This window comes from Rhagoletis zephyria, unplaced genomic scaffold (genome assembly GCF_001687245.7).
Source record: "Rhagoletis zephyria isolate East Lansing unplaced genomic scaffold, Rhagoletis_zephyria_1.1 Rzeph_scaffold_00232, whole genome shotgun sequence".
NCBI classification, from domain to species: domain Eukaryota; kingdom Metazoa; phylum Arthropoda; class Insecta; order Diptera; family Tephritidae; genus Rhagoletis; species Rhagoletis zephyria.
Window position 1 is genome coordinate 233,427 of NW_016157316.1, and position 20,517 is coordinate 253,943.

A 20,517-nucleotide genomic window follows, 5' to 3' on the forward strand; every position below is an offset into this window, starting at 1 on the left:
TAAGGAAATGTTTACGGCCTTATTTATAAAAAATAACGTAGATTTAGACAGTTGTTTAATGTGACATTTTCGTAAAACTTTTGTATTCAAGCAGCTTTTTAAATCTATGTATGTACTTAAATTTTTATGAAAGTATTATTTCTCGTCTCTAATTTTCTATAAAACTATTTGCAGTCATTAACCAACAAATAAGTTGTCAAAAACAACAAGTTACGCAATGCTGCTATACGAAATAAAATTATTAGTGGTAAATCAAAATTTTGAAAAGTGCCGATTTTCACATTCGATAGTTGGACATGGCAGCGACGAGATGTACGAGCATTTTTTCCTTAAGAGCTGCATACTGATTTAAGAAATTTTTTATAGAAGAAAATTTATTTTCCATTTATTGTGCGTAATTTTATATGAATTTTTAGTTTTTCTTGAGAGCCTTTACAAATAAAAAATAATTCAAAATATGTACATACATATGTACATACATACGCAGCCATATAACTTGATTTCAAGAGAAACGAATTTTCATTTGGCACGTTCAGAAGGCGAAACAGCTCAGTAACTGGTGCGATTGCACCTTCTGAACGCGTTGTTGCGTACTTCTGATCAACTGAATAGTTGCGTGTTAGATGATCGTAATATTTTTCTGATCATTTGAGACAACATGTTGGTGTGTACCTTTGAGAGTTGAATTTGACAGCTAATGTATGAAGTCGTTCAGAAGACGCATAACGATCACTGATTTTTTTTTTAGCAACGGTTGCGCTCAACTGCTTCGCCTTCTGAACCTACCCATTGATAGCCTTTTTTTTTGATAACACTGTGCGACAGCTCAAATTGGTATTGAGTAAAACCAAATGGAAGAGATAGTTTTCGAATTTTNTTTTTTTTTAGCAACGGTTGCGCTCAACTGCTTCGCCTTCTGAACCTACCCATTGATAGCCTTTTTTTTTGATAACACTGTGCGACAGCTCAAATTGGTATTGAGTAAAACCAAATGGAAGAGATAGTTTTCGAATTTTATTGAGAGTTTTTTTAATAAATACTAAAATTAGAGGTGTATGAATGGCGAAAGAAAAACTTTATCCGATTTTTTTAAATCGAAACTACATTTTTACATATGTACATATGTGCATGCATACATAAATATATTTAATATGAAATTGACATCAATTTGCGCTATCTTCAAACCCATGGTTTCAATTGTACGCATATCGTCAGGGGTTTCGCCACAACTTAGTTTTGCTGCAGTGAAGCGACGAGAAAAAATATATGCGGACAGTTATATATGTATGTTCTATGCACATACGTATCTATGCACATACGTATCTATGCACATACATACATATGTACTTAGGTATGTATATCAGCATTTTAGTTGAAAGTACGTTTTGCTCGTCGCTCTCTTCATCGCTCCACTACATTCCTGTCCTTAGTTTTTTTCAGATACCACAAATGCGCGATCCAGAAAATTCTTCTATCATTCTTGCCACAAATGTATGTTTTCTTCGAAAATACTCAAGTACTACCAGTAGAGTACTCTACTGTCAAATACCTTTTACTCGCAGTAGTTGCGGAAGGCAAAGTAAATACTCTACGTGTCTTGCTATTGATCGGTAGTTTACGTACGCTTGCAGAAACTGGTTTATGCTTACTCACACTTGACCCGAACGATGAGAGTAAAGGAGGGAAAGTATTTGCGCGGCGATTGGATGTGTTGTTAGGCCGTTTAAATGGAATTGCGCAGGAGTTTAATACATATGGGTGTTTCCTCAAAAGTGTCAACCAAGACCAAAAAAATAGAATTTTGCTTGGACAAAGTTTATAGATGCCAATCGATAACTATATATTTTGTCTTTCATCCACCAAAATGTTGTACTAATTGGTCCATTCCATTTAAAGATATTTGGGTTTTCCAACTACACTTAATTTTTATTTTTTTCGGAGAAACCATACCTTCATAATTGTAGCACACGATTAAAAAGAATTTGCAATCTATACGAAAATTTAGTACAGCTTATGTTCTGTAAGCCTTACAACAAAAACGTACAACGTAAAAATATATTAGGAATGGTCCAAAGTTAAATTACAAATTGTGCTTTTTTTTCAAGCGTTCGGACGCAAAATATACTTTACATGTAAAAAAAAGAGTAGTAGCGTTTACTTCATTTGTCAAATTTTTAATAAAAAAGCTAGTTTTGGTTACTCTTGCCAGTAGCATAAAATTTTTTTCGGAAAGTTATAGGATTATCGATTGTAAGTATATTGAAAATCGGAACGTCCGAACGCTTCAAATAACTTTTGTTCATATTGTTATATGTAGGTATTGTTAATCAGAAACTTGAGTATACGGTTTTTTTTTTGTTAGTATTTGCAATATATTTTTGTTAATTTGGTATTAAAATATGTTTTAGCAAACCCCATGTAAATCCAAGTATGAAACTGTGTACGAAAATTATGAAAAATCTGCAAAGTTTTAGCAAAATTGCAAAGCTTTTTTCAAGAATTTCTAAAAAAATCACGTATGTATGTAGTTTCATAGTCCATTCAGTTTTAGTATAATAATGTGCAAATTTCAAATGTCTAAAAATTCGCGATGATTTTTGAGAATTATTTATACATTTGAAATTTGCACATTATTGTACTAAAACTGAATGGACTATAAAATTGCCTACCTGATTTTTTTTTAGAAATTCGTTTTAAAAAGTTTGCTTTGAAGATTTTTCATAATTTTCGTACACAGCTTCATATTTGGATTTAAATGGGGTAAGCCATATTTCAATACAAACCATACTATGCTATGTCAGCTTAGACTTAGTCGGACTTAGCATAGTATGGTTTAGAGGCGTCGATATGTACGTCTGCTTGTACGAAGAAATGACTTCAATGAACGTTAATTAAGGCCTTCATATAGATGTAGATTTGTTTACGATAAAACCTCATATTTGCATTAAAAAACGAGTGTGTTTCAATTCTTAAAGAAAAAATTGTATCCATTGGAAAAAAATCGGAACATCCGAACGGGAACGTCCGAACAACTTCGAATAGTTTTTGGCAGCTACTAAACATCGTTAGGAAGTTTAAGTTGACGCAATGGTTATGGCTGCTTATTATTCTGACGACCATTCATACATATTGTTTTTGTACCGTTAACAGATTCGCAGAATTTAGCAAAAATCATCAGTCATCTTCGATACGAGTTCCATTTTGGGAACGTCCGAACGGGAACTTTTAGTCGCTATACACTTGCCATATAACATTTGTGGAAAATATTTTTATTGATTTCAAATAGGTATTGATGATGACTACTCATGACAAAAAATTTGTGTTCATTCAGAGCCCACTATAGTTTTTATAATGAAAAAAGTGTATCCAAACGGAACGTCCGCAACGCAGGAAACCCCCATATGTACACACCAGGGTTGTTGTGAATATTCGCAATCGCATTCGCAACCGAGGAGCTTCCGCATTCATTTTAACATTCGCATTCGCATTCGCAATAATCAATGCGGAGCTTTTGCGAATATTGTGCAAGTGCACTGATGAAACGTATATCTGGCAAACAAAATAAAAATTTTAGCTAATATCCTTTGCCTGTGGAGATGCTACGTTCAAACTGTCCCCCTAAACCCCCCCTCTTTTGTAATTTAAAATCAAAGAGTAAGATACTTAGATAGCTATTTCCAGCGGAAATGGTCAACGTCTACATAGCTATAACGAGAATCGACAATTTGCGCGGTAAAAGATAACCTTTCATTAGGTAAGAATTATGTAACTATCGAACATTAAAAAACTGGATGCATCGCTAGTTTTTTTCTACATAAGTGTAATCATTTTAGGCACACGCCTTGATGCGTGTGGGATTTCTCACGCTGCTGTTGTACAAGCGGCGGTGGACNTAGGCACACGCCTTGTTGCGTGTGGGATTTCTCACGCTGCTGTTGTACAAGCGGCGGTGGACACGGTGGCTGCTGGTGACGATGGACGAAAGCGAAGTGGCGCGGTGGTGGCCCCTGCGGTGGTGGCGACGGATTCGGCGTTGAACCTGGAGCTGGTGCACTGCTGCTGGTTTGGCTGCTCCCCTCAAGGTGGACACAAGTCTGGTGGCACGATTGCTACCGCTGCCGGAGGCGGCTCTTCTTTTTAAACAAAAAAACTTAAAAGATCTCACGCGACTATTTTCGCTAAATCGCGATTTATAAAGGAAAAACGCACGTGCTTACAAATGAATACTTGAATTTATTTCAAAGAGAATGATTTGCAACTCGAAAAAATACATGCGACCGCTCGGATGCTAAGTGAAAATTTTGTGTGTGTATCTACTTTTTTTTCTTTTGTTGACATTTTGTCAACCTAAAATGTCAGCTGCGCGCTGCTTTACCTACGCGCGTCGCCAACTACGCAAACTCATAAAATACTTCAAATTTTACAATTCATGGTATTCACTAATTACAATGTTTTTTTCAAGTTAGGCAATTCAAAGGCAAATTATACAATATGTATGTAGGTAGATACAAGTTAAGGAATTCAAAGGCTAAAGATGCAATATGTACGTAGATACACGTTAGATAATTCAAAGGCAAAAGATACAATATATAAGTAGATAACAATTCTAAAGCAATTCAGTTTTAAAAATAGTTCATGGTTGCGACGGTTAAACGGCATGCGTCGCTCGTTTAACCACATTTTTTTGTCATAAAACGGCTTATTATGATTAAGTTCCGTGTTTTCTTTTATTACTTAGCAGAAAAACACTGTTTTTACTACGCAAATACTCTTCTGTGTGCTCGAAAACAACAACATTTATATTAATTTTGTGATAATTGTCAAAATTTGCACGAAGCGAAATAAAAGTAAAGTGGAATGTGAAGAAGTTGACAGCCAAGCAATTAGGAAAAGTCGATCTCAGCTAATAAAAAAAAACTAATTAGAAGCTATTTATTACAGGTGATCCATTTCAAGAAGTCACCCGGGAACTAAGCGGATCTGAGACCTTCATCCGTGATTCCAATAATTGAAAAACGGGGTTAATTTTTAACAAAATAACAAGATTTTTAACTAATTCGGCTGGCAGCCACGACTTTCAAACAGAATTTTCTTCGAAATTTTCATTCCCATAAAATCACATTTTATTTACCATATCCACCTATTTACAACCTCACTATAAGCACACATTTTTCAAACCAGTCACAGAAGAAAATACTAAAAATGAATTACAAAAACTAAGGTCGAAAATCGCTGATGATGTTACAGGTTCTCTAAATTCTGAAACAACCAAAATAATTATAATGAAGAATTCTATGGAAAATAACGGAGTTTAAACAACGATATTTTTATGATGCTAGATTATGAAGATGAAAGGCTGTATCCTCCAACATTTGCAGCGCCGATGCTCATTTCATTTTAATTCTCAGAAAGGAGTTACTGGAGAGAATTTATAATTTTGTCAAGTTTCAAGTTTTTCAAGTTATTCGCCTTGAGCGAGTAGTTATCTAGTGGCGCAGGTTTGATTTACGACACTTTAAGAAACAGGCTTTAACCCAATTCCAATTTTTAAATTCAAGTACTAAATTTAAAAAAAAAACATTATTTACATACATATAGCAGCAGTTTATTTCATTTAAAGAAATGGCGTGTCGTCCATTTCCTCTGTGACGTATATAAATAGTGCATACATTTAGGCGCAATATTTAACTTCTTCTGGCGGGGCGACATCTAGAGTCTTCTAATTGTATCTCCTTGATATGATGCCTACAACGAGGTTGATGTCTAGACTAGGTTGATATCTAGAATTTTCCATAAATAGCTTTGCTACATTTATAGTAGGTGCATTCTTTTGCAACCGAGCTACAAAAGAACACTCGCTTAAATGACGAAATACACGCAAAGCAACAACACAGACTCGGCTATTTATCCGAGCTCAGCCAGGTCGGTTAAAAAATATGCGACCTGAAGGCTAGTGTTGGCAAGTGAAAAAACTGCTTTGTTGTGAATTGTTAATGGGAAAGTGGAGAGGGAAATTTTTGCTTCCTTTTATACGTGACTTATATTTTAAAAGAGTATGGTTGGTTGGTTTAAGTGGATTGTTACTCAGGTGACAAGCAATTAGCAAGTTTGCCATTTTGATTCCCCAACTCGTGCAACCTACGGCTTTAATAAATTTCAGTACGTCATACAGAGAGAGGCAGCTGCACTCTGAAATATTCTGCAGGAATGATTTGCCGAGTGTCTTTAGCATCATCCTTGCGAGGGCTGGACACTCGCACAGCAAGTGTTCGACTGTCTCTTTTGAGCCCGGGTCATCGCAGCTGCGGCAGAACCTATTGAAGGGCAGTCCTATCCTTTCGGCATGTAGCCCAACGGGCCAGTGCCCTGTGCACACTGCAGTAAGTTTGTAGGCATTTAAAAAGAGAGAGTATATATATTACGCAAATTCCTCGCATAATTACTCATTTAAATTGATTTTTGTATCTAAATCCCGTTAAACTAATCACATTTTCTTGCCAGCTACCAACAGGGTTGCTTAAGTAGCTAAAAGGAAATTTTACCCGAGTTGAGCGTTCTTTTGTCGCTCGCTTACAAAAAAATGCAGCTAGTATAAATGGTGGTCTGGACATACAACATTCAAAGCGGTCTGGATATACAACATTGCAAGTTGATAAAAGCGTTGTAATAATAATAATATATCTCAGTCCCATAGAATTTGTTTTGATAACTTTTGATTTTGAAATTTCAGCAAAAGTCATTATAAACAATTTATGAGATTGAAAACGAAAAACGTGGAGCGCATGCAATACAAAGCATTAGATTTAATTGACAATATTCAAACTACATACATATCATAGACTTAAAATTTCTACAGCGAAAGTACAAATTTGAGAACGATTTTAAGCGGTCGTTATTAATATACCTACATACATACATATATTACTCTTCAATNAAATTTCAAAATCAAAAGTTATCAAAACAAATTCTGTGGGACTGAGAAATATTATTTTCTACTTTTTAGTCCATTTATAAAAGCGTTGTATATAAAAAAGTTTTATTTTATTTTATTTATTTTCTACTTTTTAGTCTTGTCTGTAGAACATTTTGCAATAGATATTAAAATAATTCAACTTGCAGTGAAAGAGAACAGAAGACTATGCAAGCACAATGTTGTTTGCTCACATTTAGTATATGCCTACATATGTACATCAATTCATATAGCAGCAATTAATTTCATTTAAAGAAATGGCGTGTCGTCCATTTCCGCTGTAGCGTATGTAGTGCATATTTTTAACTTCTTCTGGCGAGGCGACATCTATCTCTAGAGGGTTTCTAATTGTATGTCTTTGATATGATACCTACGACGAGGTTGATATCTAGACTAGGTTTGCCATAAATACCTTTGCTCTATTTATAGTCTGGACATACAACATTGCAAGTTGATAAAAGCGTTGTAATAATAAGCACTGCTATTTCTTATATAATGTGCAAATTTCCGCCAATTTTATGGGATATATGTATGTTTATTACCAAATTTCGCCAATACAGTTTTTTCTTTCGATTACGGTGCGCTATATATATGCATATGTACATACATACATATGTATATGGAATTAACTGATTCCCATTTATATGCAAAAAGGGCGGGAAAATTTTGCGAAAGATTTCTACAAAGTTCGCTGTAATTTGGTAAAAAATTTGGAACGCTACTTACTGTGCCATTTTCTTTACAGTTACCAAATATTTCATTTTCCGAGTAAGTGTTTGGGCAGAGTCTTTTCCTTGGGAATGTGTTTGCTCTAAGCTGGCTGCAAAGTTCCTGAAGCTCCACTTCCACGTACTCCGGGGTTCAAGTCTTCTCTCTTCTAGTCCGCTTCTTTTTAGTTTTGGGTTTTTGATTCTTTGGTTTTAGAATCTTTTAATAAATTTTGTTTTTACTTATTTTCGCAATTTTAGTCTGTAATATTTGTTCAACTTTTAACAATACTTTTGTTTTTGAGTTAAAGCGTTTTCCCTAAAGTGGCAATTTTCAGTTTATCACATGAACATGTGTTTTTCACTTCGTTTTTTAGATTTTATAAATGCACAAGTGTATCTTTTAACAACTTAAAAGTTCTTCGTTCACACCATTTTTTGTTTTTTTTTTCAGTTCGAATGTTTTGATTTTAGTACGTAATTTCATGAAATAAGCGCGTTTTTATTTAGTTTTTTGCGACCGGCTCGTTATGTAAAACTGGTTTTTGTGCTTATCGAGTACGATAACATCGCTTTGATTTTTATGCCGATTCTTTTTTATTACTTGACGGCGTACGGACCATGTTTAATATAGCATCGCTATATTAAAGGGAGATTTAAGTCGGAACGAAGACTAAAAGAGTTGGATTGGTTTTAGATAAAATATTTAATGAATTCAAAATACAGAGGTACAAATGTACGAAATAATATAAATAAATCGAGTTGATTATAAAAGTGGAGTTGACTTAAAGTGACTCAAAGGCACGTCTGTTCTGTAAGACGGTCGCGCTTATATTATCATTGTAGCTTTTTTTCATCTCAGTTCATAATTCAATAGTTAACTTCAGCGAGTTTATACAAAAACAATTTTTGTGGAGGATTTTTGTTTAGATGAATCTTAGAAACTAGTCGAATAAAATGAGGTTGCCACCTCGCTCTCCTTCATCGTCGACATAGTTTATTATCAAAGAAACAAAAAGGGTGAGAAAATACCTTTCCAATTACACCTCTTAAGTCTAAATCGGAAGAGCTTAGGTTCAGTTATTCAAGTTCTTCTTATACCAATCTTTGAAAAAAGTTAAAAAACAGCATCAAAAATCTCATCATTACGATTCCGTTTAAATTTTTTTGTTAATTTTTTTTAAATATTTTCATGCAAATTTTTTAAGCTTAACCCGTTTTGTCATTTGAGCGGATTTTTTCAAAAAAAATCTTTAAGAAACTATTTTTATTCATGAAAAACTCCATTTTTGGAGGTATTTTCAAATCGGTCCAGCTCACTTAAATCTTAATATTTTTCGGAAATATTTTGGTGGACGCCTTAAAATATAATAGATTTTAAATCAGCAAGAAAAAAATAAAAATAAATTTAACGTTTAACACATTAACTACATATGTAATTAAAAAAAAAAAAATAACATATAAATAAATGAACTGCAATGAATTTTGACTGCTTTGTTGTCGGTTGTATGCCATCAATGTCCATTGTGCAATAATATCAATTTAATGTCACCAATGACCATTGTAGGATACTGTCAGTTGAAAGTCACCAATGTCCATTGCAGGATACTGTCGCTTGAAAGCCATTAATGATCACTGCAGGACAAAGTCATGCAGAGGACATCAACGACCAAAATACCATTTCTATGAAAAAGTCATGAACGACTTCCATATAAATGGAGCCCAAAGTCATTTAAGACGTAACATTGCCGTAAAAGACACTTTAGTGACTAATGCATGATATTTGCTACGGGGTTTAAAAGAAAAAACTTCATAAATATTCCTATACTTCCTATGAAGTTTTCAAATACTACTGAATGAAATCAACATACTCAAGTACTCTGGAAAAGAGGAACAGTGTTTTATGTGGCAGAGCACTGTTAACTAACATTGCTTAGTACCTCAAATTTATGATCCCAGTAGCGAAAATGGTCACCGGTGACATCGTCACTAATGAGGATTTAGTGACATCGTCGCACTTGCTGTGAATCCTAAACGACATATGTATAGCTGACAATGACACTGGTGATAATGTCATGCAGGTGTACTCCTATCAAAGACTTATAACAGAAAATGTCTTGCAGCGGTCACTTATAAAAAGTTCATTGCAGGACATTGTCGCCTTAATGTCATCAATGATCACTGCATGGCAAAGTCATGCAGATGACATCAACGACGAAATTACCATTTATATGAAAAAGTCATGAACGACTTCATACAAACGGAGCCCAAAGTCATTTAAGACGGAACTTTTCCGTACAAGACTCTTAAGTGACTAATGCATGACATTCGCTACGGGGATTTTCTTGTTTTTGTTCCTACCTTTTTAAGTACAGTATATTTTGCTTGGCTGCATATCCCCCTTTGCACGAAAAACTTGTGCACTTAACCGAAAAAGGCAATGAGGAAGGTATCCGGATCCCTATGAAAGCAAATAATGGAGGAGCACTTACCACGTTACTGCAAGCGAAATTTTTACCGAATGGTATCTAATTATCTATATAGCTACATAAATTTATAGCCATTTTCGTTGTTCTGTGAGATGAGGAAAATAAATAAAAGCTTGCAAAATTAGGTAATTGTACGGCCAGTGATAATTGATACTAGTTGCACAATTTTTAAACCAGGTATTGCCAATGTGCAGGTATGTTTAATGCATCTATCGGTGCAGTTTCCTTATAAATGTTAAAAATAATGCCTCTGATGCGCATTTTGGGGTAGGTATCTTAAATGTGCACTTAAGCATAATGGCAGCAAAGCAAAATATACTGTACTCTAAAGTTTATGTTCCATNTCAATGATCACTGCATGGCAAAGTCATGCAGATGACATCAACGACGAAATTACCATTTATATGAAAAAGTCATGAACGACTTCATACAAACGGAGCCCAAAGTCATTTAAGACGGAACTTTTCCGTACAAGACTCTTAAGTGACTAATGCATGACATTCGCTACGGGGATTTTCTTGTTTTTGTTCCTACCTTTTTAAGTACAGTATATTTTGCTTGGCTGCATATCCCCCTTTGCACGAAAAACTTGTGCACTTAACCGAAAAAGGCAATGAGGAAGGTATCCGGATCCCTATGAAAGCAAATAATGGAGGAGCACTTACCACGTTACTGCAAGCGAAATTTTTACCGAATGGTATCTAATTATCTATATAGCTACATAAATTTATAGCCATTTTCGTTGTTCTGTGAGATGAGGAAAATAAATAAAAGCTTGCAAAATTAGGTAATTGTACGGCCAGTGATAATTGATACTAGTTGCACAATTTTTAAACCAGGTATTGCCAATGTGCAGGTATGTTTAATGCATCTATCGGTGCAGTTTCCTTATAAATGTTAAAAATAATGCCTCTGATGCGCATTTTGGGGTAGGTATCTTAAATGTGCACTTAAGCATAATGGCAGCAAAGCAAAATATACTGTACTCTAAAGTTTATGTTCCATTTAGGGCCATTTTCCAATGTAAGCAGTAAAGTTGCCTTTACTAACAGGGCAGATAAATTGTTCCTCACTCTAAAGTGTTTTGGTTTTCTTATCTTACCGGTAAAAATAAATTTGTTATTCCACTACATTTCCGAGAGTGAAACTTCACTACATTCGTCATAAAATTTCAAAGGTTGGCAATCAACGTAAGCAAATATAGAGCAAGAGCAACTGTCAGCAAAAACCAAAACGTTGGTTGAAATATCTACTATATCTGACTCATAAACCAAAACCAAAGCCAAATTTAAAGTTGGGTACAAATTTTTAAAGGTTGCATCGGGTTAGCAACAATTTATCGATTCGAGAAATTAATGTGCTGATGAGAAAACGAAAACTCGTATATCGAGACGATAAAGTGGCCTGTAAACTAAGGGTTAGATGAGAAAACGGTCCTTATATATATATATATTTATATATATTTGCAGTGCCTTAGTAGATAAGTTTGTCGATGAGATTTTTGTCGAAGCATTATTCGTTGCTAAATGTATAATTTTCTCGTATTCCCTTTGGTAATTAGTAATAGAGGGCGGTAAATTGACAAGACTATAAACCAACAAATGAAATGACGCAAATTTGTGTTGATATGAACAGTCGGTTGAAGTGGGTTTACGATAAACGGCAAAGTCAAGTTTATCCTCAATTCTTGTACATTTAAAACCGCGAACGAGATTGAATGTTGATCGTCTTTGGTTTCAAAAGTAAATTTAATACTGTCGTACTAGCTGTAAATTGTATCCAGTGTGTGTTCTGCCGTACTGATTTAAAATGTGGGTATCTGCATTCGAAGTCAAACCTAGAAATTAAACAAAACGGGACTGTCCAATGTATACTTTTTGTCTAAATGAAAACAACGGTTTTAGACTGATTCGGATGTCCCCTTTTTATTTATGCAAAAAATAATGCAAAACTCTAGATACGTCTTTCTTTCGAATGTAAAATTTTCGAGAAGACTTGTTAAAATGCCGTATCTGCGCAAGTGCGGCATTTTAGCAGTATTAAAGCGCTGAGAGCGCGGAGTTTACTGGTGAAGAACGTGGGTACCTACCAATTTGTAGTTTTTTCCATCGTATTAATTCAAAAAGTCGGTTTTAATTAATTTGTTGGTTTCGATAAACGTTGTTATTTTCTTCTCGAATTTTTTGGAAACATTATTATTAAACTGCCTTCTATCAAAGCCGATTTATTTGAAAAATTCAAGAGGAAACCAATTTATTCACGTTTATCAATATCAATCAAGTTTCAGCAAACTATCCCAATTGAAACTAGTCATCTGGTTTTGTCAACTTGTTTTCCAGCTAGTTAAAGAAGCCAATTCACTAGTTGCGAAAAACCAGGTTGTTTTTTTAGCTGGTTTTAACTTTGTGCACAAGTGCGCTTGGGTATAACAATTATTTCGGAATATTCTACAATGAGAAACTGATGATGCTTAATTAAGAAAAAAACGGCCAAGAAAACATTTTTGATTAGTGTAGTCAAAAATAATATTTTTGCAAAATTTTGTTTTCATAAAAAGTTTAATGACTCGGTAAACGTTCGTCCGATTTTTGAAAATGAACACTCGTTATTAGATTTAGTTTTACAATAAATTTAGGACTAGTGTGGTTTTCTTATAAAATGGTGCGTAAAAACCTTGCCAAAGTTGAAAAAAGGTGAAAAAAGTAAAAAAAAAAAAAATGTTTTTTCTGGCTAAATACACACAGATCTCTTAAGGTTTCTTTATTCACATATATATCGTTCGAAAGGCCAAAGTTTCTTCTTTTTAAACCCGGTTCATAATGAACTAAGTTACAGGCTTATAACTGCGCAAAAGTACGAAAAACCGGTTATTTAACGGTAAATCAAGATTTTGGGGTTGTTTGGCAAATTTCATATTCCACTCCTTTTTTTACTCGAAAAGACCTACCAGAAAATATACATAACTTCCCAGGTATTTCTACTTTATGCTTTTTTGTAGCACTGTGTAATACATATGTATTTTAATTGTATTATTTATCTTATTTGTATTATTTGTAATTTAATTTGTATTAAAAGTTACATACGTCGTTCTGTAACGTCAAAAATGTCTCCAATACTGCCAAATAACGTGGGTATGTACATACGTTTTTCTAAAAACGATCGTTTTCCTCAAACGACCAAGCCCACCAGACAAGTTTGGTTGCCGGAAATAAGAAAACTTGTCGCCCTCAGCAACAACAAATTTATTGCCGGCAATATCGCCATCGTATCGAATGAATAATAATTTCTTGTAACAATTTTATTCTTTTTTAATATTTCATTTGTTTTTGAACACAAATTTATAATTCGTAAAAGAAATTAACTATTTTTAATCCTCTCTTGGTCATAAATTATATATTTTTGAAGAATCCTGTTGACGCGAAGTTCATCAGTTTGGGAGTTTTTGAAAACATGTTCCTAAAATGATATAAAAGAAATAAAGTTGCCGATTTCTCACCACGGCAATAAATCGGGGAGTCGCCAAATTGTTGCCATTGACGACTGTTGCCTTTTTCTCGTGTTTTGCATGGTGGGAGAATAGTTTTAAAAAACGACGTTGTATCTGCAAACGGCAGTGTATTTACAATGTTTTTGATCAGTATTCAAGCTGCAATTCCGGCTGAAATACTGGAAAAAGTGAGATACTGCAATGCTTTTGCAAATACCCACGTTTTATATCAGGATTTCTCGAAAATTGCTGTAGATACTGCAAACGTGAAAATTTAAAACTACAATAACTTTATCGTTATTTATAATTTGAAAACTATTTTTGCATGAGTAAATTCGTATTTTCAAGACGAATTCAACGATGTAAATAATTCATTTTCGAAGAAAAATGCAGATACCCAAATTATAAATCAGTACGGCAGTGTTGATGTTCATTCTTTTTGATGATACAATACATCGTCGACGTATCTGATCCAAACTCTTAGTAAAACTCCTTCAGCTTTCAGATCGTTTTCGAATCTGGTCATAAATGCGTGTTTATTTTCGATGAGAGAATCTAGAGCTAAATTAACCGGTATCTTGCGAACAATGCTCTACGTTGAAGGATGCACAAATTTCGCCTTCTTGAATTACGATGTTTTTGGTCTTGTTAACAAATTCTAATATATTCGACGCTGGCTCCGTCGAAATTTCCGTATTTTTTTTTAACTCTGCTACCAACTATTTTGCGGCACGTGCTAGCGGTGATGATGTGTTGGAAAAACTTTCCGCAATTTTTCTCCTTCTTTTTGTACTTTTGGCAAATCGTACATTTTTGGGACACTTGGGTTGGACACTAGCAATTTGTATTTGTTAACTTTAAAAACTTCGCAAATTTGTTTGATGATCGATTTAGGGTCGTTGACCATACGGTTAAATGGAGATATTTTTAAGCGTCTTCTTCAATAGAACGATACATTCGGTTTTTTTAAATATTGCACAAAGCTTGAAACTTGGATTTACACGGGTTTTGTTAAAGAGTGAACTATATTTTTATAAAAAATAATCAAAATTGAATAACAAAACAAAGAATATGTTAAAACTTGTCAAAATGTGGTCCGGCTATAATTTGTTCGACCACTGTACATACATACATGAATGTACATTCGTGAAAGCTGCTTTATTGCAATTACATAATTTAGTTTCCGTTTTGTTTTCATTTTTGATGTGGAGTGGAGTGGCAGACAAAAAGACATAAGGTACTGATTGTGAAAAGTGGGCTCTTATATATATATATATTGAGCTGTTAGCAAAAAGTGCGGTATGCAAGAAACAGCAAACAAATAAGACAAAATAGTTCATCGAAACCTCAAAAAACTTTTTAGTGGCACTTGTGAACCAGCTATGTGATTCAAAAAAGATTTAATTCTGATTGATAACGTGTTATTTAAACTATAATTCCATTACATACAGCCATTTACATCTGCTTACCCCACGGTACTGTGATTCTCTTACTCCTGTTACGTAAATACCTCTACTTCAACTCTTCACTTCATCTCCGTAATCTAAACACACTTCGTCGTTATCCACTACAAATTCTTCACTACAAAGCCACGTTTGATCTTCGAGAATCAATAACAAATGTTTTTGAAACATGCCGAAGCAAGTCAATGTACAAAAAACTTCTGCGATAGACGACAGTTCTGTGAAAACGCAAGAGTCCACTTTGAATGGTAGCGATAACATCATAACCATCAGCACCAGCAGCATCGCCAACGAGTGTCATTCATCCTCCCTCAAAGAGGATTCGCTGAAAGCTGTTTCATTCAATTCAGAATTAGCTGCTAGTGACACTGCCACACGTCAGCATTCCTGCACTCACCAAAAATCCGCATCAATCTCAGCCGCCAACTCCGAAGAGCATACTCAAATCCGATCTTCCGCCCACTGTTACGACTTGTCGCGCTGCATTTCATTTCAGGAAAATATCGCCAATATACACTATCGTCGTGGCCGCCGTCTGCATGGCTTTCAATTGCCGCTACATCCGCTACAGGTTTTCGGTTGGCTTGTACTGTTACTCTTTGGTATTTCCTCGTTCTTGGTGTTGATACCGTCGTTCACAACTGAAATTCAAGGTCTGCTTTACGGTCTTATTTCGGGTCTATATGTAGTGCACATTGCCTCTCATTTAGCTGCACTCCTAATTGATCCCGCGGATCTTGAGCTCCAACGTGTCCATCGTAACGATCGCATTGTGCCGGAGTTCGACCGCAATAAGCACGCACATGTCATTGAGAACGGCCGATGCCATTTGTGTAACATACGCACCTCGTCACCGCGTACGAAACACTGTTCGGTCTGCAACAAGTGCGTTGGCAAATTCGATCATCATTGTAAATGGTTGAATCACTGTATCGGTTCGCGTAACTATGTGGCATTTCTAATGTGCGTTGTCAGTGCAGTGATTGCGACGGTGGTGATTGTTGTGGCCGTAGTAGCCCAAATCGTACTCTATAATGTGCACCCCGAGTGGGTAAACTTCTGGCCTCTTACAGCCGAAAATAGAGAAAGCGGTGGGGTAGAAAACCCCACTGCCGTTCTTTTCATCCCCAATGATAATACGATTTATGACCCAAATGTAGAAGCTGCCAGTGTTACACACAACTTTGATTTCACCGCAAATGTCACTAACAATGTCACAGAGTATATGCTGGATAACGATTTACTGTCGGGTAATGCGACTTTGTCAATACTCGCTGAGGATGTAAGTTTGTCAATTGCAGTGAACGAAACACTGCTGTTGAGCTTGAACCAGACGTTCACTGTCACAGAGCTGGCTTTGAATGCTGCAGGTGATATTTCCTTCAACAATGTGTCAGCTGCCACAATCGCTGGTATTAGTGAAACAATATTCCTGGTGCTAATTGGATTTCTCGGATTCTTAGCTGCTATCGCTGCTGGTCTTCTTCTGCACCTTTGCTTTTTCCACATATACATTTCTTTTCTTGGCCTTACAACCTACGAATATATACGCAACCATCGCCAAGCACAAGAAAATAAAGCAAAACAAACGATCTCAAACCTGTCAAAAGAAGGTCGTCAACATTTCCCTTTGACTCCTTCTAAAAATAATAGTGATTCCGGCCAAATTTTTTTCTGCTCCAGTGTAAGACATCCGAATGCCATAAATACGGCTGACATGCATTATTTCGAAGCTCGTAATCCGCTTCCGAAGCATGAAGAGAGTTCGCCACCGAAGTTGCACTGCTGTGTAAATTCCGAAGAATATCACCAGTCCGCTATGAAGACTTACTATATTTGTTCATTGCTTGAGGAGAATGCTACAAACTCGCCGTTTGGAATATCACATATTAGCGATAGTGGAAGTTGCAGAGACGGAAATTTGCATGGCGGGAGCGAAACGTCTGAAGTAATAGACAGTGACTATAAGACCTTCCATTGTTATTCTTCACTTCATGCCCTGGCGACCGAGCGCCGAGTAAGCGCTGCCACGTCCAAAGCCACATTGGTTAGTGACCTAGAGGCCGGTCATAGCCGGAGGTCAAATCAGCAGTACACTGAGCAATGTACATTGTGCACTTTTCGAATACGCAGTCCCATAGTGAGCAAACGTGTCGGAGATGTTAGCTCTCGTTCAGCAAGTGGTATTCACCATAGTTCACAAAGTCACATGGAATTGAGTCCAATGCCGAGAACCATTTTAGAAGGCTCGAAAGGGGTGAGTAGTGGGCATCAACGTTGCTGTATGAAGTCAATATCGAAAAATCAGAGTTGGTGTCGAAGATGGAACTGCTGCTCGAATGTGCCTGACAGTCCTGATGTTCCCAATGACCTTATCGCTGCATTGGCGGTGCCTCATAAACACACCAGAAGCAGAAATAACATGAAGCCTACAGAAATATCAGTGCAGTTCAAAAAAAAAGCGAATGGAAGTGGGGACAGGGACAGTCCAAGCAGTAGCCGTCCAACTTCTCCACGTAGTGCCAATCTCAATTCGAACTCTCGAGTGCCTATTTCTCGTACCTGGCCGATGCCACGACTGCTACACATGATGCGTATGCTGAGTCGTTTTAGGCGCATGCGCTGCCGCCAACCTGGCGGTAATGGCGCTGTTGGCAGCATCAACGAACGCCAAGTGAAACATAATCAAATCCGGCCATTACATTTAAAAACCAGCAGCAATGGCGTTTACAGTCATCATCATCTTATTCACCAGCAAAAACATTTTAACGATAGTAGCTCTCCACAGCCGCCCTCATCCACAACGACCACATCTGAGTGGAGCGATCAGAGTATGTACAGTGACTCCAGTAATCTTACAACGCCACCTGGTCAAACGCCCAATGCAATCAAGACCATCCTGCCTACATCAGTGATACGTGACGACACGTCCATGACTTATACGACATCGATAGAAATCACAACTCCGCCAGCATTGCCTCCTCCTACGCGTCGTAAAATACCAAGTCCTACAAATCTTGTGGAACTCGCAGACACTCTCAGCTTCGTCTCCCATTCGCCGGGTAGAAGTTCGTTAACTTTATCGCCAGCCCAAAGGCTCCCAACCCTCAGCAACGTGTATCGCCGACAACGCCGCAAACATTTCTTGCGCACGCGTTCACCAACTTTATCGCCAATACACGAAACGGGACTTTCTAACCCAACATCACCACAACCCGGTCGTCACATCACTGTCACATCCAGCTCAACTGTTGCTGCATCGGGAAGCTTAGGCGACTCAACCGAGTTGACTAGAGAGGATTCATCGTATAGTTCAAAAAATAGTGTTAGTTCTAACCCCAGCAGTACATAAATACTTATTTATAAAGTAACATACATATCGTTTAATTTAGTGTGCAAACGTGCTAAGTTCTTTTTTTTTGTATTTTTTCAGGAGGGACAAAAACCCGTCTAACTTTTTCTGTTGTTAATATTTTCCTAATCTGTAAATGCAGTTTTCTTCTTCATAATAACGCTATTGCAGACTTATGGGTTCTATTTGGACTTAGCACATTTTCTATCAACCTGTTTTTCATAATTTTTTTGTTGTTAAAAGATTTATAGCCTTATTCATAAAAAATTAAGTAGCTTTACAAAACGTTTTTATACCCGAGCGCACTTGTGCACAAGGGTATATTAACTTTGTTCACATAACGGTTGTTTGTATAGATATAGACAAATGTATACATAAATGCTCAGAATGAATAGAGAAGTCGATTAAGCCATGTCTGTCTGTCCGTCCGTCCGTGTACACGATAACTCCAGCAAAAATTGAGATATCTCAACGAAATTTGATATGTAGGTTTCCATTTATCCAAGGTAGGTTGGTATTGAAAATGGAAGAAATCGGATTGTAACCACGCCATCGGAGTAAAATTACGGCCTCTTTTCATATAACGGTAAATTTCAGAAATGCTTGAAACTTCAATATTTCGAAATTTACTAATTTACTCAAAATTGATACACCCCGGCTTACCATATAGCGGTAGCTTTCGGAAATGTGAAAAACATATATTTAATTCTTGCGCCGGGTATTTGATGTTCGGCTCCGCTCGAACTTAGACTTTCTTACTTGTTTAAATTGAAAAATGTATCGTCGCTTAAAGTACAAAACCGCATATCGTCATTCTGCAAAATCGCGTAACTGACATTTGCTGCCAAAAATTGGATTTGCTCATACAAGCTCTTGACTCAATCCTTATCCATTCGTCCTGAAATATACTAACCTTTATAAAAAAGCGAACCGTTTTGAAATATGAGTGTTTTTACTCTCTAGAAAATAATTATAATTTATGCAACCTCACATACGCAGTTTTGCATTATCTTGATACGCGGTTTTGCCTTTTGTTGATTCGCGGTTTTGTACTTTAAACGACGGTATGAAAACGTCAATTTATAAAGCTTTTTAACCTACTTTATTTTTTATAAATAAGGCCATTCGTTTTTTTTAATTTAATATACTTTATTGTTTTAAAACTAATAATAACCTAATACAGTCTTATTTCATTGCCATTAACAAAAAAAAACTATTTTAAGCCGTAAATGTATGTACCACTTATAAAGGAAAATAGTTGAAGTTTGGGCGAACCCATACTGTACGTACCCGGCACAGGTATCAAATATTGTCGTTTCAACTTTCTCTAAACTATCTTTGCATGATAAGCAGGGGTGTTTTTTCTGATTTCAAACGTTTTCGATAATATGCTGAGTTAGACTCAATAACATAATTGAACCAAGTTTGGTAGAAATATATAAAGCGGTTACCGAGATACACCTTTGTAGTCATAAAGTGGGCGCTGCAACGGCCAATTCCTGAAAGTCTATAGCGGTCTAATTTATTGTTAAGAGATTGTTGTAAGAATTATTGAAATATCAGTTTCCGTATTTCTGAAATTTACTGTTACATTTACGGAAAGCGGGTGCAATTTCGGTCCGATTTGATTAACTTTCAACGAATTGCTTTTCCGTACCTAAGGTTGTTAAGTGCACCGAGTTTGGTAGAAATTGATAAATCGGTTATCAAGTTACACATTTGTCATGGCGGCGCCACGCCCATTATCCAAAAAATTATAATCTTATTTTCTGCTAAGTGGTAATTAGCTTTAGTGTTTATTGATTTATCGCAGTTTTCGTGTTTCTGTAGATGCGCGGAGTCGTTTCCCGATTTCAAAGATTTTCAACAGACATTAAATGCGAAATAACACAAATTTGCTTTATTTCATTTAATAATGCAAAATAGTGCATTTTTATACCCGAGCGCACTTGTGCACAAGGGTATATTAATTTTGTTCACATAACGGTTGTTTGTAACAGCCAAAACGAATCGAGATAGATATAGACAAATGTATACATAAATGATCAG

The 20,517-nt window shown here is 36.0% G+C and overlaps 1 protein-coding gene across 9 annotated transcripts in view; it reads left to right on the forward strand.

Annotated features, from left to right (window-relative positions):
• Positions 1-20,517, forward strand: part of LOC108358294 (tRNA-dihydrouridine(16/17) synthase [NAD(P)(+)]-like) — a 329,073-nt gene that overhangs the window by 198,093 nt on the left and 110,463 nt on the right. For 3 of the 9 annotated variants that reach the window (XM_017609529.1, XM_017609527.1, XM_017609528.1), the window contains exon 2: positions 14,865-18,468. The exons of 5 other annotated variants lie outside the window; for them this stretch is intronic. In XM_017609529.1, coding sequence (XP_017465018.1) covers positions 15,286-18,468 — 3,183 coding nt within the window. In that variant the 5' untranslated portion in view covers positions 14,865-15,285. Of the gene's footprint in view, positions 1-14,864; positions 18,469-20,517 lie in introns of those variants that run through there. One more of the 9 variants, XM_017609536.1, reaches the window with a different exon arrangement.